Source organism: Lissotriton vulgaris, chromosome 5 (genome assembly GCF_964263255.1).
Source record: "Lissotriton vulgaris chromosome 5, aLisVul1.2, whole genome shotgun sequence".
NCBI lineage: Eukaryota > Metazoa > Chordata > Amphibia > Caudata > Salamandridae > Lissotriton > Lissotriton vulgaris.
Window position 1 is genome coordinate 1,203,137,835 of NC_141693.1, and position 24,835 is coordinate 1,203,162,669.

A 24,835-nucleotide genomic window follows, 5' to 3' on the forward strand; every position below is an offset into this window, starting at 1 on the left:
CCACTCGGCGTTCGTGTCAGACCGGGGGGACGCTGCTGGCCCGTGAGTGCGGCGGAACACCTCTCCCCCTGTTGTTCCACCCTGCCCTCTGATGGACATTCGCAGATAACATTGGCGCTCGCTGCAGGGGGGGCAAAGAACATTGGCTGAGGCTGACCAACGCGTTCAGACGGTGCATCCTGCACGGCGTGCTGAGGCCTCTCCCCGGTTCAGCGGCACTGTGAGGCCACTAAGGAGACCCTCCCGAGACGGGGAGCCAGGACTCTACTACCTGGTTGTGAAGTGGGTGACCACGAGCAGCAACACGAGGTGCTCGGAGACGGAGGCGAGCTACCCCCTGTGACTGACTACACTCTGGGGCCCGGTAACACGATGATGGTCTTAGGCGGAACGATGGTGGGGCCCTTGAAGTGACACCTACACGACGGTGAGATCAACGCAACCCCGGCACTGACTGAAGCACACCTGCCAGCTTTGGGATTGGAAGGGGGGGGCAGGGCCATCGCGGTGCCGCTGGTGAAGGAAGGCGAAACGACGCGGGCAGACACGCAAACTGGCCTAGGGGTAAACACCCATACCCTGATCAATACTCCCGTGACGCCCTGGACCTAGCACCTGTACTTACAGGCCATCATGACGAGGGGTGGCAACAGTGGGCACACTTCGAAGCAAGGTATGATAGACAAGTTTACGGGGCCGACTGGGAGTGCCGGAGAGGCGGGGGCCCTCCAACATCCGGCCCAGATAATGCCGCCCTCATGACCGCGATAACTCAGTCCAGAGACATGCTAGACGCAAAAATAGGGGCAGTTGGAGCCGAAGTTACATTACTACGCCAAGACCTGCGTAATGCGGTGGCTCGCATTACAGAAGCTGAGACAAGGATCACGGGAGTGGAAGACGACGTGGCGACCCTGAACAAGAAGGTGGCCAACATGGAGGGGATCCAGAGGGGCCTTGTCCTGCGTGTTGAGGATGCTGAAGGGCGTGCTCGGAGAAACATCCTACGTTTTGTGGGATTTCCGGAGGGCTGTGAGAAGGGCGACATGGAAGCCTTCCTGACCCGCTGGCTGGAGGGGTGGCTCCCTCCGGAATCCCTATCGAGCTGTTTTATTATTGAACGCGCGCACCGAGCACTGATCCAAAAGCCACCAGTAGGAGCGCGCCCTCGACCAGTGATAGCCAAGCTCCTCAACTATCACGACGGCGACACCATCCTGCGGCAAGCACGCATAAAGGAGCCTCTGCTGTTTGACAATCACAAAATTCTAATATTTCCAGACTACACTGGGCTGGTACAGCAACAACGCCAATCCTTCATCGTGGCCAAGGCGCGACTGCGGGGCTTAAATATCCAGTATGCTTTGCTTTAGCCAGCCCGCCTGCGAGTGGTTTTTCAGTCTCGGACCCAATTCTTTGATACTCCAGAAGAAGTTTTTGCCTGGACAGATGAGACAGTCTGGATCAGGGTACATACTCCCCTGGGTCGGGATTCAGACACATCCTCCACAACAGGGCCCCCTTAGACCTCGCGGCGGTTGCTTAGCACAAGTATTTGGAGATCCCGTACTAAGAAGAATCCTCCTTCAGAGAATGGAGCTTCAGAGGCCACCGAGGCTACAGACTCCCAAAACCCGGCATCATGACCTCCGAGGTGTGTGGCAGACTTCAGATCACGATCGGGGAAGGAGACTACACTTCTCCTGAACATGGACAAGTTCTGCAGTTTGCTGTCTGAGACTTCAGCTGAACAAGTAACTTTGTGGTTGGGAGACCCGGGTTGGGGGACGACATAGGGAGGGCGGACTCAACCCCTCAGTTTGGAAGGGTTTGTTGGTGGGGGTAAGTTGGGACTAAGTGGGTAGTTCTTGGGGATCCATTGGGATAGTGGGCCTCTGACCTCCTATTGGGGGCCGGAGACGATCTATACCGCGACAGATACTTCAATGTTGCTGAGGTATGGAGTGGAGGGAGGAGGGGGGGTTTTGGGGGTAGTTAACATTGGGGAGGTAGAGGGGGGGGGGTTGTGGGTGTAGTTGGGCAGGATGGGAGGGGAGGGGAGGGAGGGGTAAGGGTGCAGTTGGGGGGGTAGTTAGTTTTGACACAGTGTCCGCGCGAGTTCGGCTGCAAATGTATGTGTGTGTATTGCTTCAAATGCCCAGGACCTTGCTTTTCCTACCCACCGATGGTGGCTGAAGCCCAGGGAAGAGGCCCTCCACAAGCGTTATTGCGGGTGGTGAGCTGGAATGTCCGGGAATGCTCGATAAAATAAAGCGAGGGAAGGTGCTGCGGTTAGGGAAGAGGGAACAGGCGGATGTCCTTCTCTTGCAAGAGACGCATCTCCAAGGCACTAAAACCCTTAGCTTGCAGTGGTATGGCTATCAACAAGTGTTTCATGCAGGTTTTGTGAGAGGGTCTCGAGAGGTAGCAGTCCTAGTACATCGCAGACTCCCCTTTGTACATGAATTACACAATGGATTGATGCCCATGGCAGGTTCGTGTTTGTTAAAGGTATGGTGGGGGATGGGTCGATATCCCGAATGTAATGGCGATTGTGGGTGGCGACTGGAACGATGTGATGAATGGACAAATGGACCGATATAGGCCCTGAGGGGGGCCTATAGCAGATACCCCCACTAAATTGAGCGGCATGGTGCAGGGAATGGGATGGATTGATGCATGGCGGTATCAGCATACTCATAGCCGAGAATTCTCCTATGTATCTGCAGTGCACAGGTCCTTTTCCAGACTTGATTACCTGTTTATTCCTTCTACCTGGATAGGGAGGGTGGCCTCTACGTCTATACTCCCTCGTGGCCTATCGGACCACTCCCCTGTGGCAATAAACTTGCACTTAGATAAGAGGCGGCAGCCCTTTCGATGGCGCCTGTCCACGTGGCACCTGCAAGACAGCTACCAATCACATATACGGGAAGCCATAGGCTTCCCATATATGGCCCAAAACAGATGCTGTAACCCTATGGGAAGCTTTAAAACCCGTGATCCGGGGAGTCGATATTGCCTGGCGCGCGGAGGCCTGCAGGACCCGTAGAAAAGACATAGAGGAGGCAGCGAGGCGGGTCCGGGATCTGGAGGAGGAGAGTAGTGCTGGGGACACAGCAGAGGCCGTCGGGCAGCTGCTGCTGGCGCAGCAATCTTACACATCCCTGTTGCTGAATGAGGCGTGCCAGCTGTGGTTGGCCACGCAGAGTAGAATTTATCAATGTAGAGATAAATCCAGTACCATGCTATACAGACTTGGTCAGAATACCTTCCGGGTGCAGTCCCTGCCGGGACTTTGGGACGAAATGGGGGACCCTGTGACGACCCGGAGGAACTGGCGGCCAGCTTTGCACAGTATTATGCAGCCCTGTATGCCCCCCGGGAAGTTCTCCCAGCGGAGGACGTTGACAAATTTCTGGCAGACCTCCCGCCGCGCTCGCTTTTGGATGAAGGACATGACCGGCTGGAGCTCCCACTATCAATGGAGGAACTAGACACGGCGCTTGGGGAGCTGAACACGGGGAAGGCCCCTGGACCTAATGGGTTCCCAAGTGAATTCGTGAAGACTTTTCATCTCCAGCTGGGGATGCGTTATAGAAAGACATTGGAGACGGCCAGGGAGCGTGGTCGTCTTCCGGCGGACTGGCGACACGCCAAAATTATAGTCTTCTGTAAGCCCAGGAGGCCCCCTGAACACCATTCTTCATATAGGCCAATATCGCTCCTGAATGTTGAAGCGAAAATACTGGCGAAGGCCCTGGCCAATCGTCTCCTCCCATATATTACAGATCTAGTTCACCCTGTTCAGGCTGGGTTTATGCCCCATAGGGCGACAAGGCACAACATCCGACGTGCGCAGGTGGTGGCGGTGGCGGCCCGGGCTGCCGGGATACCGGCGGCGCTCCTTCTGGCCGACATTGATAGAGCCTTCGACTCACTTAGTTGGGTCTATCTCCGGGCGCTACTGTCCCGCCTTAATCTTGGGCCTCTCTTCCTCTCATACCTACAGTTGCTGTACACAGATCTGACGGCGTCTGTGAGAGTGGCGGGAGCGGTGTCAGACCCCTTCTCTATCGGCCGGGGTACCAGGCAGGGCTGCCCTCTCTTACCCTATTTATTTGCCTTGGCCATGGAGCCATTGGCGGCGTGGGTGTGGGTGGACGTGCAGCTGCGGGGAGTTGAATGGGAGATGGGACCGTCTGATCGAATTGCACTCTACGCAGACAACGTCATCTTCTTTCTTACAGACATAAATAGGTCAGGGCCTAGAGTCCTTGAGATAATGCGGATATTCGGGGAGGTATCAGGCTTGCACTTGAACGTACAAAAATCCACGTTGTGGGTGCTGGGGGGACGCGTGAGGAGGGGACCCTGGGCGTCGGCGCTGCAGGAGGCGGCTGGCGGCATTAAATATCTGGGGGTCTTCTTGACGAATGTACCTGGAGTAGCTTGGGCACGCAATGTGGTACTGGTCTGGGACCGCGTGCGGTCTGATATGAAAACATGGCCCAGAATGCCCCTGAATATATATCGGCGATATTTAAGATGGTGGCCCTCCCGCGCCTCCTATATCAGCTGCAAAATCACCCATATCCCATAACGCCACAGTGGTTTAGACAAGTGAATTCGGCGTTGAGCCAATTTCTCTGGGCCGGAGGAGTGGCGAGAGTGGCACGCCGTACCTGCTTCCTCTCCACGTATTGTGGGGGCCTGGCAACATCAGACATCTTATCCTACTATCAAGCATCTCACTTGCTGGTACTAAATGAATGGTGGTATGGGGACCGGGGTGACCCGGCCTATGCCCTTGAGAGATATCTGATGGACCCAGATATGCTGCATACCATCTTGTATTCGGCGACCGTCAGGAAGAGGCTCCCAATGGTTACCCAGGTGATTTTCCGAGTGTGACGTGGATCTCTGCGCCGCATGGGGTGGTGGAATAAATTAACGAGAGAGACTCCGCTGTGGCAGAACGGACGGCTGCCGGCCCTGGCGTCATTGCAGGGATTCCGGGGCTGGGATTCCATCGGCATTTAGGCATTGGGGCACGTCATGAAGGGTACCACCCTCAAGTTGTTTCAAGCATTGGGAGAAGAATATGATATGCCTCGAACACAATTTTTCAAATATCTGCAGCTGCGACACGCCCTGTCCCCCTCCCTGGTAGGCCTAGACTCGCTGCCCGAATTCAGTCCCCTTGAGGCTAAGGTGTTTATGGGGGAACTGGAGGATAAGAAAATATCCAATATATATCAGACCCTAGTCACGCATTGCTCCTCTCCATTAGATAAACTGCGCGCTGTGTGGGAGGAAGATATGGGGGCCTTTGAGGAGGAGGACTGGAGGGAAGCCCTGGAAGCTCCAAGAGTAGCGGCGATAGCAGTGCGCCTACGTTTCATTCAATTCAAATACTTACACAGAGCCTATTATACTAGGGACTGACTGTGTAGGGCAGGTTTGATTGCTTTCCCTGAGTTTTTGCGGTAGGAGCAAGTAGTGGGCACATTTATACACACGGTATGGTCATGTGAGAAGTTGTCGCGGTTTTGGATGGGTGTCTGGAATTGCTTGTCTGAGGTGCTGGGCTGGGACCTTCCCCACTCGCCGCAGCTGGGCCTTCTACATATTATGGAACAGTTTGGAGGAAATATATATAAACACCATCTACTAGTTCTGGGCATTACAGTGGCCAAAAGAGATATAGCTCGAGCCTGGAAGGACCCCAGGGCTCCCTTGCTGGAAGTGTGGAGGAAGGGTTTGGACTTTTGCATGGGACTGGAGCGCTCGATATTCGATGCCAGGGGCTGCCCCCGGAAACATTTTAAGATATGGAAGCGCTGGGCGGACTATAGAGGGCTGTGGCTGGAACCACTGGCGCAACAGGAGGCTGATGTAGAACAATTGCTTGTTGAACCTGGGTGAAAAGGAGTACACACTGTTTGTGATTTGATAACTTTTACTCTTGGACTATGTAGACACTGTGCAGGGATGGGGGTGGGATCCGGGAAGGAGGGTAGGGGGAGGGATGTCGGGAGGGTACTTTTATATCAAAATGTTGATTGAACTGACTGTATGCGATGACTCATTATTTGCTCACTGATCCACCGGTTTATTGGGGGATGGTGTCCTATATGTAATTCATCAACAACATAATAAAATTTGTTCTGAAAAAAAAAATAGCAGCGTTGGGGCAGGTGGAGCGCTGTGAGCGGTAAGAAGAATTATGTCTTCCAGCAGGAGGAAAAGCATAGAACATTGCAGCGTCTGAGAGAGACGTGAAGTCAATGGTGGCTAGCGGAGTTAGGGTTTCCCGACAAAGGAGCTGCAGAAGAAGTTGCCGCGTCTGAGAGAGGCGGGTTGCCAACGGCTGTGAGCAGATCTAGAGCTTCCCACAGCAGAAGCCGCGTGAAAGGTAACAGTAGCAAATGGAGTTGGGGGAAGCAGGAAAGCCATGACCGTATTATGGTTGTACCGGAGTCAGCCTTCGGGGGTCACAGGGCATTTTAGGTGAATGCAATTTGTGTCTAAAGAACTAATGAGGCTGTGAATCAAGTACATGAAACGGAGTTAGGATTAAGTATGGGCCGAAAATTCATTCCACTCACGGAATTTGCAGATTTTCCGCAATTTCGCTTACAGGGTTACAGCAGGTGCCCAAGTTGAAGCTAATTTCTTTGTAACCAATTAACTTCAACTTGGGCACCTGGTGTAACCCTGTAAGTGCTTCCTGAACGATGCCTCCTTGCCTACTTGTAAATATTCTCTAACCCTGCTCTAACCTGGAAGCAGGGTCAGAGAATAGTTACAAGTATGGCGCAAGGCTCCTGTCCCAAAAATGAAACCTCAACGGGAAGCAATTACAGATAAGTAACAGGTGTCCGAGTTGAAGCTGAAATTCAGTAGCGTTTTAATCAGCCAAAACATTAGTGAGCACGTCGAGGCTGGGCAAGTGTGCTTTAACCCCATCCCTGCCATCAGAAATTAGCTGTAATACTCGAGGGAGGTCTTTGCATCCAGGAGTTTCTCGAGCGCGATCCCCTTGTAGTTCCTGAGGCCAGGAGGCTGCTTTCTCCTCACCTGCTGCCCTGCTCGCCCTCTGACCCTTTACACAAGAGGCATGTGCACACGCATAGAAGCCCAGCACCACACACTAGCGGTATGAAACGTTTTTCCCGCCCTTTCCCAACTATGATGGACAGCTCACTCAAGGGACCTCGGCGCCTTTCGGCGCGGTGGAAAAGTTCCAGGCACACATGGTCAGTGGAGACAAATCTTCTGGCCCTGTATGCAGCTGCAGTGTAGGAAAAGCACTATACATTTACACAACGAGGTAGCACTTACTGATTAGCCAGTACTCCAGTTGAGTAGAGGTATTGCACAAAACGGTGGCATCTTCGTGGATAACTATGCAGGGCAGGATTCATTCTGGCACGAGGCTCCGGTCCCAAAAATGAAACCTCAACAGGAAGCACTTACAGATAAGTAACAGGTGCCCGAGTTGAAGTTCAAATTCAGTAACGTTTTTAATCAGCCCAAAACATTAGTGAGCACAGTCGAGGCTGGGCAAGTGTGCTTTAACCCCATCCCTGCCATCGGAAATTAGCTGTAATACTCAAGGGAGGTCTTTTCATCCATGAGTTTCTCGAGCGCGATCCCCTTGTAGTTCCTGTGGCCATGAGGCTGCTTTATCCTCACCTGCTGCCCTGCTCGCTCTCTGACCCTTTACACAAGAGGCATGTGCACACGCATAGTAGCCCCGCACCAGACACTAGGAGTATCACACGTTTTTCCTTCCCTTTCCCAACTATGATGGACAGCTCACTCAAGGGACCTAGGCGCCTTTTGGCGTGGTGGCAAAGTTACAGGCACACATGGTCAGTGGAGACAAATCTTCTGGCCCTTTACGCAACTGCAGTGTAGGAAAAGCACTATACATTTACACAACGAGGTAGCACTTACTAATTAGCCAGTACTTGAGTTGAGTAGAGGTATTGCACAAAACGGTGGCATCTTCGTGGATAACTATGCAGGGCAGGATTCATTCTGGCACGAGGCTCCTGTCACAAAAATTAAACCTCAACAGGAAGCAGTTACAGATATAGCTGGTTCCCGATTTGAAGTTCAAATTTAGTAACGTTTTTAATCATCCCAAAACATTAGTGAGCACGGTCGAGGCTGGGCAAGTGTGCTTTAACCCATATCTGCCATCGAGAATTAGTTGTAATACTCGAGGGAGGTCTTTACATCCATGAGTTTCTCAAGCGCGATCCCCTTGTAGTTCCTGTGGCCAGGAGGCTGCTTTCTCCTCACCTGCTGCCCTGCTCGCTCTCTGACCCTTTACACAAGAGGCATGTGCACACGCATGGAAGCCCCGTACCACACACTAGCAGTATCAAACATTTTTCCCGCCCTTTCCGAACTATGATGGACAGCTCACTCAACTCAAGGGACCTCTGCGCCTTTTGGCCCGGTGGCAAAGTTAAAGGCACACATGGTCAATGGGGACAAATCATCTGGCCCTTTACGCAGCTGCAGTGTAGGAAAAGCACTCTACATTTACCCAACGAGGTGGCACTTACTGATTAGCCAGTAGAAAGTACTCCAGTTAAGTATGGTGCAAATCAGCAAAAAATCTGCGATTTTGCGGGAAAATCTGGATTTTCTTGCGAATTCGCGGACCGCAGATCCACAAAATTCACCCATACTTAGGATACAATGTTTCATCTTCTCCAAGGAAGATGAAGTCCGGGTAGAGGGAGGTGAAGGTAAAGGGCGTGGTTACAGGTCAGGAACAGTAAGCCAAGCAAGGGCTTGTTCCGATGATGCTATCTTTAAACAAAAAAGGGAGTGTGGATAAATGCGCAGCCTGGGTATACAAGTGCAGCATAAGGGATCCTCTCATAAGGGAGAGAACACTCATACAAGACGTGCATCAAAAAGGCCTATATCCTGTTCCAGGTTATAGAACATGAGGCCTGAGTCCTGACACTGAGACTGGCTCAACAGGTCATAGCATTAAGTAGTTAGTAAAAGGGTTGAACTTGTTTGGGCCTTCGGGGTTCTTTCACCACCAGAGCAAACAGTTTGGATTATCATGAATTATTTACAGTTCTTTGTCCAAGAGCTCTAATCCTTTATTATATACATTAATCAGATCATTCATTTTCTATGGCAGCAACTGATAGTGTAATAGTTAGATCTTCTCATTGTACAAGCCGAGCAGCTTGCGCAAGTGGATGGTCTACAGTTATGTACACAATGGGGATGATATCGTGAGGACGGCAGTAGATGGTAGTAAGTACTGGGAATTTAGCATGTAGGGGCCAGGTAGAGAGAGTAAGTGGAGTAGAGCTGAAAGTGGGATAGTGAGCAGCAAGAAAGGAGAAGAAAGGCAGGACTGGAGCAGGTGTGTGGGGAAGGTAAACAGCAGAGAGGAGGTCTGACTTGGAGGAATGCTCTTCAAATAGACCAGTAAGTGATATGTTGCACCACTATAAGGTTCTGCTAGAAGGGAATGCTAGTAAGCTTACTTCTGAAGTGAAAAGATGGTGCAATTGTACTACAATTTCCATAATTTGATACTGCCCCTGCTCTGTTTCTGTATCTGTTTCTCCATGGAGAAATTCTGTCCCCTGCCAATCAATCACATTTGTTGGTGTTCCCTTATTCTCACTCTGAAAAAATTGTTTTCTATACAAAGGCCAATCTGTCTCTATTTAGGATGGAAATTGGCCTTCAAAATGTTTGTGAAAATTTACATACTGAAGACTTTGGGGCCGATTATGATGTCAGTCAGTCTCCTAACGGCATTCGGAACCCACTTTTCCGACTCAGGAACACGTTCGACCAACCAATCAGGATAGTCGGAAACCATTTGTTTGTTCTGACTCGGTTCCAATCAGCATTTTGAGAAATCAAGTCAGTTGGAGCCAACTTGTAGGGATCTACAGACCGTGTTTCCGACCAACGCATTACGATTTCGAGTTTGTACAACTTTTCTGAATTGGCTGTCAGAATCTGGCTTTCGGTGCCAGTAGAAGGCTCCCCTACACCCGGAGTCCTCCAATTGGGGCCCGTGGGGGTCCCCATGGGTCCCCTCTTTCAAACCATGCACGGTGTTGCAGGCACCAAGGGGTTCCGGCCACAGGGTGCAGGGTTTTTCCCCACCACCCCTTTTTTTAACGGGAGCCTGTGTTGTCGGTCAGAACACTGGCTCCCATTGAAGTCAATGGGAGTCCGACCGAACAGTGTTCAGAAACATCGTAATCAGTCTGTCAGACTCCTCAATCCCGATTTGCTCAGAAACAATTCATAGACTGAGTCTGATGTAATGCTTTCCAACCGACATCGTAATGAGGCCCTTTGTATGTTCCCAAACTTTGCAAGTTATTTTTGCCCTGGAATGAATACTCCCTGCCCCATGAAAATGATTCAGCAATGCATAATATTACACCATAGTGTTGTAAAATTAGGTATGGCTAAATCCCTTTATGATGGGAAATTCACGTTTAATGAATTACCAAAGTGCATTTGCACTTTTAAATTAAGCAATGTACATACATAAGTTGAATTTACATATACCTAACATGTTGTGAATCAGGTCCTCTGAAATTAATCCTGTGAACCCCACAGTCATTATTTTGTCCATTAGTTCGCCCAACCTTAAAAGTCATGTGCAATTGCTAATTATGCTGGTGAGACACTATACCCTATTTCTGACTTCTTCAGTTGGCATTATCCCATTCTAGGAGACCAGGAGTCTAGGTTTTAGAATCTTGCAGCCTAGGGTTCATTTATAGATTTCTGACAGTAAGAAATGTTATAGCTGGCCGGAGAATACCTTTAGTTACAAAGGTTGGACACACAGTCCTGATCTAGAGTTTGGCAGACATGGAACTCCAGCACAAACACAAAGGAGTTCACTGTTCACCAAACACTTAGTCGACCCATTTAATTTATTGTTGGGCAGACTGTAAATATTTCATGTACCAAGCCTGTTGAGAGGATGCTTCCTTCGATGCAGTAGGGGCCGCCAGAGTTAAGAATTTACACCGTCCCCTCTATTTACGGTGGACCTGTGAAGTGGTTTTTATCCGTCACTACCATAACAAATGTGAAGGGAAAGGACAGGAAAACAACTAAGATGTCCCACATGCCCTCACATTGTGGAGGTGATTAATTTTTATTTTGTTTTTCAAAAACTAATTGTCATCTTGGGAGTTTGGTTTTGAAAATCAAAAACCTTTTGAAAAGTTTGAGGGCTGGCCATCATGACTGACAGTACTGTCCATTAAACGTTCCTACATTCACATTTGTTCATTTTCAGCAAGTCTGGCGGACAGTTCTGAATATTGTGGGTTAAGGTTCCTCGGTTTGGTGACGGTATTGTCCACTGCTAGCCTGATGGAGTAAAAGCTATATGCCAAACTCCAAATCAGGCCCTGAACGTTATAATAGGTTTTTACTTCAATCTGAATGAAAACAGACACAATGTGCTGTTTGCTTGCTCATAGAGGTGTGTTGTCGCCAGTTTTAACTGGCATTCTACCACTTGTTTACTCACTAGATATCAGCAACTTGCTCTGATAATATGTATCAATATCTACCAGTCTGTTGCTTTATCAACTGTGCAGTTTAGAATTAATGTCCTGCCATCTTGTGTTCTTGTTATGTGTTGCAGTCACCATGTTTGCCAAGCTGCCTAGATTTTAGATGTACCAACTTGTTGTTCCATGGGTATTCATTTCACTTAAGAATACCAGATACATACATACTTGTTCCAGAACATATAGTGGGGAACTTTCTATAGCTGAAAGGCAGGTTTGTTTTTCACTCTAGACATGGTAATGTACTATGTCGGGAAATAGGAGAGTCAATAGCTTCTATTTAATAGAAAATAATGTAAAATGATCTTATTGTAGTCACAATTGCAAAGCAAAGATAAAAAGGAACATTATTTTTGTATCAGAGTTTGTGTGTCCAACTGCATTCAATGTTGCATAGCTCTAGTGAGCACATAAGAGCAATACAAATCGAAAAGTAAGGTAAAATCTGGAAACACATTAGGATACTGGACTGTTGTTCACTGCACAGCCCTGCTCCCCTTCTGATTATCACTGTGTGCACTAATATGTAGGTGACAAGTTAAAAAAGAATCCACTACAGAGTCAAACAGAACACGGATTCAACGTGGTTACTATCAAGATGAGCAACACAGTTCTTTTGCTTTTTCATTTTCACTTGGTGGCACAAATGTTGGGTAAATATTTTTTTTAAGCCATCTCAACACTTTTTACTCCAACCAGAACTGTTCACCTTCATTTCTTGCTTACTATGAAATGAAAGGCTTGTTTTTTGAGTCATATATTAGATGTCATATCTGTGCTAAAGCTGCAGTGTAATTGTAGAAACAAAGCATTTTTAATCCTTTCCAACAGAATCAGGAGCTCTGATGTCACCTACAACAGTTTCATCGTCAGCATCAACGAGAACAAAAACAACAACAAAAGAAACAACAACAACAAAACCTACAACAGCAAAATCAGTACCGACAAGCAAAAAGACAACAACAGCAACCACCACCAAACCTGAAGGTAACTTCACATTCTTATGGATCGTATGCCATGGTTATAGTACATTTGGATACTTGATTATGTTCTAAAGTAATGTGCAGGCAATAAGATGAAACAAAGAGGTTAGTGGAAGTAATGAACACACCAGTGAGGTAAAGTGACATTATTTGAGATTACATGAGTGACAAACATGTTATGTACAAGATGAAGCAGATGTGGATAGAAATATGATTGACTGGAATAGGAGAATTAAAAAGTGAGATACACTAAAGTGGGGGTGCTGCGCTTTGTGTTGGGACAGGCAAAGCCCTATTCAGGTGCAGGTGCCAGCTTCTCCCTCATATCTAGCCCAGGAAAACCCATCAGCTTTGTGATGGGCCATCAGGATGTTAATGGCACACCTCAGCTACCTGTGTCTATGACTATCCATAAGAAATATACAAAGCCCATCTGTCACCCACTCCAGATGAGTATTCAGAGACAGGAACATTATTGGCTAAAGTAAGAAAATGGCTGCTTTGTAAAAGTGCCATATATCCTGACTTACAATTTAAAATCCGAATTCACCATATGTTGTGATTTTAAATTGTGGGACTAGAGACACCAAACTTGATTTATCCATTGATTCCCAATTGGAAATTACACTTATATGGGGCCAATTACGATCTTGTTCGGAAAGCATTCCTACCGAATCATTCCCGGAAAGCTTTCTGAATGACTCAAATCGGGGGAGTCCGATCGAGCGATTTGGAATCTTCCAGATACGATTAGGTCGGACTCCCATTGACTTCAAAGGGAACCAATGTTCAGAACGAATACACAGGCTCCATTTGAAAAAAGGGATGGCAGGGGAAAATCATACACCCTTTGGCAGGCACCACAAGGCGCCTGCCACATTGTGCATGGTTGGAAAGTGGGTGGTCTCTTGGGTACCCCCACGTGCATGATTCAGAAGGCCCCAGGTAAATGGGGGCTACTACATGCCCCCAAAGACAGATTCCGGCAGCTGATTCATTCCAGAGTAACCGATTCGGAACAGCTGCCCGAATCGGTCATTGTAATCGCTCGCTCAGAAACCAAGTCCATAGAGCTGTTCTATTCTGCTCCAAGAGATGAGACCTGTACAAATCCCTTTTGGAACCAATTTGGACAGCCCTAACAGTTTACAGGCATCCTATTCACTTTTTGGGATCTGTGTACATTTTGATCAGAAACAAGGGTTTCGAATCAGATTCGGCAAACCAGAATCCGATTCAGAGCCCTTCCGAATGGCCTTGTAATCAACTCCTAAGATGTAACAAGGTATTCCCAATGTTAACCCAAGGCAGAGAATTTACGAGTTTTTCAAAACCTGGACATGTAAAACGTTAAAGTACATGTCCAACTTTCTAAATAATCTGCACTGTGCTCTTTGGGCTGTTTAGGGCCTACCTTAGGGCTTATGTATATGTAATAATTAGGAAGGTTTGGGCCTGACAAGAGATTTAACTATCCAGGCCGAAATGGCAGTTTAAACTGCACACACAGGCTCTGAAATGGCAGGCCTGAGACATATTTTAAAGAGCTACTGACGTGGGGGGCACAATCAGTGCTGTAGGCCTACTTGTAGCATTTAATGTACAGGCCCCAGTCACATGGAGTGCACTTTGCTAGGGGCTTATAAGTACATTATATATGCCAGTAGTGGATAGGCCATGTTACCTTGTTTTAGGAAAAGAGCCCCTGCACTTTAACATATGTCAACAGTGGTAAAGTGCCCACAATCCTAAAGCCAGAAAGAATGAAGTCTGCAAAACAGGAGGTCAGAGGGCAAAAAGTCTGGGGGAACCATGCAAAGGATGCCAGGTCCAACAGTCTCATTCTAGGCAGAGAACTATGAAACACAGTAAAAAACATACACTCTTTGCCCAGCAAACATGTTGTATTGGATTCTCTGATGTTCACATTAGTTAGCACCCAGCCTTCTCCCTCGCTGCACTGTTGTTGTTTTCTTAGGTCCTCCTTCGATTACACTATTTTGTACTTGTCCTGCACTGAATCTTTTGCCTTTAGTCCCTCCCTCTGTAGGTTTTGGGCACTCCCACTAAACAAATATCCATGTCACACCTATTACTAGCATTTCCTAAGTTCTGGTGGAAGTAAGTGTGTTATCAATATTGTTGTAATGCAAATTCTAAACTATTGTAGGGAGAGTAATTATACCAATTTACCCATTTTACAAGAGTGGTGTGTTCAGGTGTAGGTGGATATATTCCATTTCCCTAGTCTTGTTTTGTTCCCTATAGCCTGAGACCATTCCAGTAAAGTATTCTATTTTTACTGGTAATCTTGATGATTTTGGTTCTGCGAAGTTGGAGGTGGGCTCCGGGAAGTTCTTATTAATATTGGTAGTCATGACAATTTACCAGGCCAACATGGACTCTTCTAATAACCCTTTTGCTTCTCTAACCAAGATAATTAAGACTATAAAGAAAGAGATAAAAATGGTCAAGAAAGAGCAATTCTGTTACATCTCCTAAATCATTTGCAACGTGAGCCTGTTACTGTTCCTTCATTGACATTGCCAAACTCTTTAAGCATGGCAGCCTCTGCTAATATAGTCAAACACTTGAACAGTTATAGATAATTATCATGCATCAGCTATTTCTGCTAATGCTGTAATGGCTCCTTTTGTTACATTCATAGGTCACCAACATTTTCCTGTGTTTGTAGCCCAATGTCAATTACATTACATTGCAAGACGACATAAGCTGTGAACAGAATTTGCTAAAATCTCCTATGTACTATGTTTTTGACTAAAGATGCCTTAGTGTGCACCACCCCTCTAGATTAGGAAAAAATATCATCATTGACCATTTCCGTTCCTTTTCAGTTACATTTCGGGCTGTCTTTGGAAGGAAACATACAAAACAAGAAGTTCATATGATATTATTGACACTTGTCAAGGTTCTCAGGATATCATCTTTTTATATTGCCCACTTTACTAGATAAATAAAGGCAGTTTCTAGCTTTTGCTAAAGATGCTTTACAGATCTTAGCCTTACTGAATGCTGGAACTCTAAGCATATTCACGGATAACCATTTTGTCAAATGGAATGAAAACCAGTACGAAACAAACTTAAAGCAGAACCTATATGTGAAGCAGATGGTATCCCTCTAATATCAGGGGTCATGACCCAAGAAACAAAGGGTCGAATTCCCAAAATGCACTTTGTAGTAAGTTTTGTTGGGCTACAGTATCATTAACAAACTTGCTATAAAGTGCTATTGACGAACCACATTGTGTAATAACTTAAAGTTTTGTTGTAATGTATTCATATACATTACACTTATGTAGTAACCTAAATATGTATTTATGAGTTAAATATATTTTTAAATTGTCCCCATGCCCTACCAAAGGAAGACTCCACAGTCGGGTTGGGGGTCGTTTGTATGGTAAAGGACAGGAAAATAAAAATAAAAAAACCTTTAACACGAAAATAAATAGTAAAATATTTTTGTTTTAAATATTAATGCAAATTCTTTTCATGTATTTTGTTTACATGAAGAACAAACTAGAAAAAGATACAGCACTATAACCTACATTTTTAATTCAAACATTAAATAATATAATTTTTGTTCATAAAAATCAAATAACTTTTCAGAGGTTTAAATTAAAAAATCTATTCAAACCTGAGGAATAAAAATATTATGATATTGTGTATTATTAATTGTTAAAAGTAATGTATACACTCAATTCAAATTAATGTAATTATTTTTAATGAAATATAATGTTACATTATTTTTTTGATTTAAAATTGGGGGCTGATTAGATGGCAGTGAACCCGCCACCAACAGGCTGTCAGTGGCGGGTTCACTGCCATCATGAGGCCATTTCCTGCTACACTAATTTTGATGGCAAGTGGTGTGCTGGTAGGTGGAAAGCCTGACCCCACTAATCTGACGGGCTCCTTGAGCCTGTCGGTGTGGCAGAGGGCCTCCCAATCCCTGCAGTGGTGGTGGGGCCTGCCAGTCACTGCCGTAGGGATTAGGATGCTCCCTCCCTGCCAACCTTTCCATTGCATTCACCCGCTGTTAGACCTGACACCCTTGGCGTGGTTTTCCCCCATCTTTTTGCCTCTGCCTCCTGTATTTTTGATGCTGTGCTGGATTTCGTTTTTGCTGGTTTAGATGCTTTGGACACTCTGCCACTGCTGATCAGTGCCAGAGTGTAAGTGCTCCCTATGTAAATTGTCATATTGATTGGGTATACCTGATTGGCATATTTGTGTCACCATGAAGTTTTTAGTAAAGTGCACTGTGTGTGCCAGGGCTGGTGATGACAGATGTTGCTAGTGGGACTGCAGCACAGATTGAGCCACCCACATAAGTAGCCCTAAAATGGTGTCTCAGGCCTGCCAGCGCAGTGCCTGTGTGCAGTCAGTGGACTGCCATGTCCGCCTGGCCAGTGTCCCCATTAGCTGGGCCTAACCCTTCCCTGTCTGTGCACATCAGTCACCCCTATGGAAGGCTCAAGGTACCCCCCTGGGCAGGGTGCAGTGTGTGGGTAAGATAGAGCCTGTACTAGTGCAGGTAACATGCTCTGGTAGTGAGCAGCAGCCATTTTGTGTGCTCACTGCTGCAAGGTTATCTTGCTCCATAGATTAACATGGGGGAGGCTGGTCCCAATGGATACCAGCCTATCTTCCCATAGGAACAAGATGGGACATAAGTGATTGATATCCCTGAACTCAGAATTTAATAACACATCTTTTAGGAAAGGTTGTTTTTAAATTCTGTGTTTGAGAATAGTACTTTTAGAAAGTGGCTGTTCTCTTGTCTAACCTTTCTGTGTGCCTGGGACTGCTTGTGGATTGACTGTCTGGTTTGAGGGTGACAGGGGCTGCAGAGCCCCCAGGAGGTTGTCTGAGTCAGCCCGTGGATGAAAGGCTGCATCTGCTGCCAGGGAAGTGGGAGGAGATAACACCTGGGAGTGACTAGGGCTGTGCCTGCCTGACCACAATGCTGGCTCCACCTCCCGCTGGGCGACTGTCACCTCTGTCCCTGATACTGAAAGAAAGAAGGAAGCCAGGAAGCCCAAGGGATCCAGCAACACCCAGAACTGGTTTAGACCGGGTTCAGGGCCCACTTGCACAAAGACTTCAAAGACTTTTTGGGATATAAGAGAAGGACCCCTGACAACAGAAAATTAGATTCTACAATCAAGAGGAACCTCTGCTGGAAGAAGGACTGCTGGGGAACTGAAGGAAGATTGCCTTGCTGTGTGCTCTAAGGGCTGACCTGTTCTGCTGACCAATTGAAGCTGAGGAGAAGAGGGACTTTGCTGTGTGCTGTGACCCTGCTTACTTGATCTCCAAGAGACTTTGCTGTGTGCTGTGTCTCCTAAACTGAATCTCCAAGGGCCTGAGAAGAGCTGGCCTCCTGTCCTGGGACCCAGGGTCAAAAAGGTTCCATTGAAACTGAAAACACTGTGAACATCGTGCTGCAGTTTGTTGGGGTGCGTGAGTTTTAAACTGCGGGCCTGGGACTGAGATCGGTGTGCTCATCGGCACGCATTCCACAAGGTCCAGGGGATCGTGGTGTCTCCCCCTGTGAGTTCTGCCCTAAAGAAGGTCCCCCCGCAGTCTTCCGTACCTTGCCGGTACCGACGAAGCCGAGAACGAGCCCGCTGCTCCCTGATTGGAGGAGAGAGCCGAGCCCCCTCACTAACGCCGCGACGGGATTGGCCCGTGCGCCGTAGCGTCATCGCTGAGGCCGTGTTGTGGTTGGTGGCCGGCGTGAGCATCATCGAGGGCTTGCCCCGGGAGCCGCGCTGCCATTGGCTGACTCCCGGGTGAATGAGGAGGCCTGCCGAGAACGCCGCGACCTGATTTGCCCACGGCGTCATCTCCATCGAGGGCCGCGACCAGCAAGGAGTCTATCGCCGAGTCCTCTCCGGGACCCGATCTCACCGAGGGAGCCGCGTGTGAGTGTACAGCCCCTGGCCTGTTGTCCCTGCAAGAGAGTGCTGCTCCATATCCCCACCGCTCGTTGGATTGTCGAGAGCGGACAGGAGAGCAGTCGGGACCGGCCGGGGCTGCCACGAAGGCCTTACTGGTATCGGGGCTTCGAGGGTGAGCGCATCAGTGGGAGGAGCGGGTTATTAACCCGCTAGAGTCAGCGAGGAGCTGATTTGGAGGCCTATAACTTGGTGGCATTGTTTTCAGTGCTGAATTAAAGTGACACTAAGAGCTGAGTTGGGATAAGGCAGTAGCATTAGTTTTCATACTAATTTAAGAGACTAGAGACTATTCTTATATATGAGAACTTCCTAATTGCGAGTAACCATCAAGATTAAGTGCAACCCTTCATCAAGAAACAACCATTGTGTGTTGTTGATTTTTAATTACTGCAAATAGATAAAGCTATATTTTTATAAATATACTTACCTATGTGGTCTCAGTTTGTGGTGGATTGGGAGTCATTGTCTGTGTTAAGTGCATTTATTATACACATTGCCTTGGGGATAAGCCAGCCTGCTCGAGCCAAGCTACCTAGAGGGTGAGCAGGAGTTATCTACTGTGTGTATTTCCTTCACCCTGACTAGAAGCAAGGGTCCCTACTTGGTCTAAGGTACTTACCTCTGCCAATTAGAGACCCCCAGATCTAACATTGTTGGACAGCGGTGTGGATTTTGAACTAATATTTGCACTTGACCTGCAGTGATTTCTTGTACATCACTAGTCTAGTTTAGCAGCACAAGATTTTTCTTTTTGGTGAAACCTATTTTTGAAAGTCTAGGAAGCATCATGTCTCAGAAAGCTGTAAGCGAAGGAGTAGAATTGGAATTTGAAATTCAGGAGTTGCTCATCTATAAAAAGGAGCAGCTGAAGCAATTCTGCAAACAGCTTGGATGTCCAGTGAAGGGCAGCTCAAACAAGGAAGAGCGACAGAAAGCTCTAAGGGCCTGGTGGGAGGCCAAACATGTTGTTCCAGAAGATGTTACTGGAGAGGGAGGCAAACAGAAGAATGCTTTTGAATCCGGTGATTTGCCAGTGAATAGGCCAGCGTCTAGGGTTGGCAGCAACCACTCCAGTAGGGTTATTTCTCCAGTGGAGCTGGAGGATAATCAGAGAGCCATGGCCCATGAGATTGAGCATTTTAAACTCAAAGCCCAAGCAGAGGAGAGGAGACTGCGCCTTGAAAGTGAAAAGAAGGCGGAGGAGAGGAGGAATGCTCTTGCTTTTGAAGAGAAGAAACTCTAGTTGGCTCATGAGCTGAGCATGAGGGAGCTGGACATTAAGGATAAACAGGTGGAGTACAGTCCTAATTGTGGCAGCGCACAACCAGTACAGGCGGGTAAAGTATACATACCAAAAGATCTGGTACAGAATTATCAGAAGGGTGAGGATATTTATGCGTGGCTTAGATCGTATGAGCTTGCCTTGAAGATGAATGAAGTGCCTGAAAAGAATTGGGGGGCAGGTTTGTGGAAGCACTTTGAGGCCTCTGGGAGGGATGTCTTGGCACCCTTAGAAGCAGCAGGTACTTTATCCTACCCCACTATGAAGGAGGCTTTATGCCGCAGGTATGGACTCACTTCAGAACAGTACCGCCAGAAGTTTAGGAACTTCAAGAAGCTTGATTCAAGTACTTGGGTGAAGTGTGTGAGTATGTACACGCGTGCACTGGAAGGTTGGATAAAGGGCAGCAAAGTTACTGATTATGTGGGGTTGTGTCACTTGATTAGTTGGGGTACAAAAGGGGGTGGTGATGGACGGAGCATCTGAACCAATCAAACACTCACACCCAGTCAAAAGATCTGGGTTCAATCCATCACCGTTCTTTAGCCCACTCTGCCACCCCAGTTCAGACATGGCTATATGCAAATCAGTCTGACCCTGTGTCCGTCACCACCCCCTTTTGTACCGCTTTTGGCCGCCATAAGTGTGGCAGGGTATGCTCAGACGCGAGTCCCTTCTCACTTTGCTACTGGATTCAAGCAAGCTAGGCTGAAGACGGCTGGAATGCCAGAAATTAGTCCTCGGAAGCTTGTTTCCGGTCCAGGGAAGACATAGCTTGGCAGTTCGGGCTGGACTGTTCCCATGAGGCACAGGGTCAGACTGATTTGAATATAGCCATGTCTGAACTGGGGTGGCAGAGTGGGCTAAAGAACGGTGATGGATTAAACCCAGATCTTTTGACTGGGTGTGAGTGTTTGATTGATTCAGATGCTCCGTTCATCACCACCCCCTTTTGTACCGCTTTTGGCCGCCATAAGTGTGGCAGGGTATGCTCAGACGTGAGTCCCTTGCTCACTTTGCCACTGGATTCAAGCAAGCCGGGCTGAAGACGGCTGGAATGCCAGAAACCGGTCCTCGGAAGCTTGTTTCCGGTCCAGGGAAGACATGGCTTAGCGGTTCGGGCTGGACTGTTCCCATGAGGCACAGGGTCAGACTGATATGCATATAGCCATGTCTGAACTGGGGTGGCAGAGTGGGCTAAAGAACGGTGATGGATTAAACCCAGATCTTTTGACTGGGTGTGAGTGTTTGATTGATTCAGATGCTCCGTCCATCACCACCCCCTTTTGTATTGCTTTTGGCCGCCATAAGTGTGGCAGGGTATGCTCAGACGTGAGTCCCTTGCTCACTTTGCCACTGGATTCAAGCAAGCCGGGCTGAAGACGGCTGGAATGCCAGAAACCGGTCCTCGGAAGCTTGTTTCCGGTCCAGGGAAGACATGGCTTGGCGGTTCGGGCTGGACTGTTCCCATGAGGCACAGGGTCAGACTGATTTGCATATAGCCATGTCTGAACTGGGGTGGCAGAGTTGGCTAAAGAACGGTGATGGATTAAACCCAGATCTTTTGACTGGGTGTGAGTGTTTGATTGATTCAGATGCTCGGTCCATCACCACCCCCTTTTGTACCGCTTTTGGCCGCCATAAGTGTGGCAGGGTATGCTCAGACGTGAGTCCCTTGCTCACTTTGCCACTGGATTCAAGCAAGCCGGGCTGAAGACGGCTGGAATGCCAGAAACCGGTCCTCTGAAGCTTGTTTCTGGTCCAGGGAAGACATGACTTGGCGGTTCGGGCTGGACTGTTCCCATGAGGCACAGGGTCAGACTGATTTGCATATAGCCATGTCTGAACTGGGGTGGCAGAGTGGGCTAAAGAACGGTGATGGATTAAACCCAGATCTTTTGACTTGGTGTGAGTGTTTAATTGATTCAGATGCTCCGTCCATCACCACCCCCTATTGTACCCCTTGATTAGTTGGGAGCACTTGAGTAGTCTATGTGTTCCAGAGCTGCGCCAGCATCTTTTAGACAGCAAGTTGACTGATCCCAGTGAGCTTGCTAAGGAGGCGGACCGCTGGACTAGCACCAGGGTCCACAAGGTGGTGGTAAGTACCCCAGCCAAAGGTGGACAGCATCCCCAGCAGAAGAGTGGGGGGGACAAAGGTAATCAAAAGGAGTCTTCTAAAGGGCCCCAAAATAGTTCCCAGGAGAAGGAGTCTCAAACCCCAAGCCTAAGAAGTCCTGGCCCCATAAGGGCAAGCAGGACAACAGGTCCCCGCCTACTTGTATGCATGTAGGGAGGTGGGGCACATTACCCCCAAATGTCCAAACAAACCTTCAGCACCCACTGGTGGTCCAACCCTGGGGTTAGCCAGTATAGCTTTGGGAGGGGATTTGATTTCCAGTGGGGAGGAGGGGCTAGCAGTGATGACCCTTGTCTCTTTAGGAGACCAAGAGATGGCCCTGGAAACCTTGCTGCCCCTAAACACTAAAAAATATGGGCAGAAGGTGACCATCAATGGAAAAGAGATAGAAGCTCTGAGAGACACAGGGGCCAGTGTGACATCTGCCAGGTGTCAGTGGGTGTCCGAAGAGCAGATCATTCCCAATGTACTCCGTCCTGTGGTGGCAGCTGACAGTTTAGTGCGCCTTTGGAAGTTGGCATGTGTTCCATTTGAATGGGGAGGAGTCTCCGGTATTTTGGAAGTTGTTGTAAGTGATGCCTTGCCTGTAGATTGTCTATTAGGTAATGACCTGGAGAGCTCTCCATGGAAAGATGTGGAGCACAGAACTCATTTGGAAATGTTGGGCTTGCCTGCGTGGATCTGTGTGACCAAACGTGCAATGGCAGCCAGTAAGGGTGGATTAGCAGAACTGGAGCCTGGAACAAAGGCCCAGGGACCTGCCAAGAGAGGAAGGGGTAGAGGGCGCGGGAAACCAGCCCCCACCATTCCCACGGTCCAGGAGGAGGCTGAACCTGAGGGGGATGCCCTGGAACCTACAGGGGAACAGGTGGCCGAACTGGGGGAATTGCCTGAGCTGTCCCAGTGGCAACAAGATGGTGGTCCCCCCAGGGAGGAATTCTGGCAGGCTCAGAAGAGTGCCCTTCTCTCATTGGTGTGCGGCAGCAGGCTGTAGACCAGGCAGCAGGCCTGGGGTCCAAAGAACATTTGATTCACTGGGAGGATGACTTACTTTATAGTGAGCCTAAGTTCGCTGAGCCCGGTGCATCCCGTGTGCTGGTGGTACCCGAGCACTTCAGGAACTTCCTACTGGGTCTGGCTCATGATGTGCCTCTCGCAGGACATCTGGGGCAAGACAAGACCTATCACAGGCTTGTCACCCACTTTTACTGGCCCCAGATGAAGAAGCACGTCGCTGCCTTTTGTAAGTCTTGCCAAACTTGTCAGGCCAGTGGCAAGAGCGGAGGGAAGTGCGTGGCACCCCTCCAACCCTTTCCTGTGGTGAGCACCCCTTTTGAGAGGGTGGGCATTTACATCGTGGGGCCCCTAGACCCCAAGACAGCCTTAGGCAACAGGTTTATCCTGGTCTTGGTGGACCATGCCAACCGGTACCCGGAAGCAGTCCCTCTCAGGACAGTCACAGCCCCGTGGTGGGCCGTGCCTTAATGGGGATCTTTTCCCATGTGGCGTTCCCCAGAGAGGTGGTCTCTGACAGGGGTACAAACTTCATCTCTAGGTACATGAAGTCTCTGTGGGAGGAGTGTGGGGTGACATATACGTTCACCACTCCTTACCACCCTCAAGGAAATGGGCTGGTTGAAAGATTCAACCGCACCCTGAAGGGCATGATTATGGGCCTAGAGGAGCCCATGAGGCGGAAGTCGGATGTCTTGTTACCATGCCTGTTGTTTGCCTACAAGAAGGTGCCTCAGAAATCCTTAGGGTTCAGTCCCTTTGAGTTGCTGTATGGCCACCCTGTCAGAGGGCCTCTCACTCTGGTGAAGGAGGGGTGGGAGAAATCCCGTGGGAAAACCCCTCAGGATGTGTTCAGCTATGTGCTGGCCACCCGCAACCAGACCAAGCGCTTCAGGAAGCTCGCTCAAGAGAACCTGGAGGCTAGCCAGGAGGAAATGAAAAGATGGTACGACCAGAACACCTCTCTGGTTGAGTTCCACCCTGGTCAGAAAGTGTGCGTTCCGTGACAAGTGGACCGGGCCATATGAGGTGGTGGAGCGCAAGAGCGAGGTTACCTACTTGGTTAACCTGAAGACTCCCAGGCAGCCCCTGAGAGTGTTGCATGTGAACCGCCTCAACCCCCAATTTGAGAGGTCTGAAGTGTCTATGCTCATGGCTACAGATGCTGGAGGGGAGGAGGATAGTGATCCTCTCCCTGACCTTCTGTCAACCAAGGAGCAAGATGGGTCAGTGGATGGTGTGATACTCTCACCCACCCTGACCCCAGAGCAGCAGAAGGACTGTCGCCAGGTCTTGGGTCAGTTCGCCTCCCTGTTCTCCCTGACCCCAGGTGTCACCAACTGGTGCGTCCACGATGTGGACACGTGAGATAGTCTGCCTGTGAAACAAAAGTTTTACAGGGTGGCTGACAAGGTCAGAGCTAGCATTAAGGAAGAACTTTCCAAGATGTTAGCGCTAGGGGTAATTGAGCACTCCAGCAGCCCCTGGGCTAGCCCAGTGGTCTTAGCGCCTAAGAAGGCTGCTATCCCCGGTGGCCCCCCAGAACTCCGTTTCTGCGTGGACTACCATGCGCTCAATGCGGTCACCAAGACTGATGCACACCCCATCCCCAGAGCTGATGAGCTTATGGATCGGTTGGGAGCTGCCCAGTAACTGAGCACCTTTGATTTGACTTCAGGGTACTGGCAGATTGCCTTAACTTAGGGGGCCAAGGAGAGGTCAGCATTTTCAACGCCAGAGGGGCCCTTCCAGTTTCGTGTCGTGCCCTTTGGGTTGAAAAATGCCCCTACCACATTCCAGAGACTGGTCAACCAGGTATT

At 48.6% G+C, this 24,835-nt stretch overlaps 1 protein-coding gene across 1 annotated transcript in view; it reads left to right on the forward strand.

The window, feature by feature from the left end:
- LOC147712268 (uncharacterized) overlaps positions 1-24,835 on the forward strand; it is a 593,266-nt gene that overhangs the window by 242,050 nt on the left and 326,381 nt on the right. Inside the window, exon 9 of the mRNA XM_086919610.1 lies at positions 12,444-12,599. Within this exon, the coding sequence (XP_086775736.1) occupies positions 12,444-12,599 (156 nt within the window). The remainder of the gene's footprint in view (positions 1-12,443; positions 12,600-24,835) is intronic.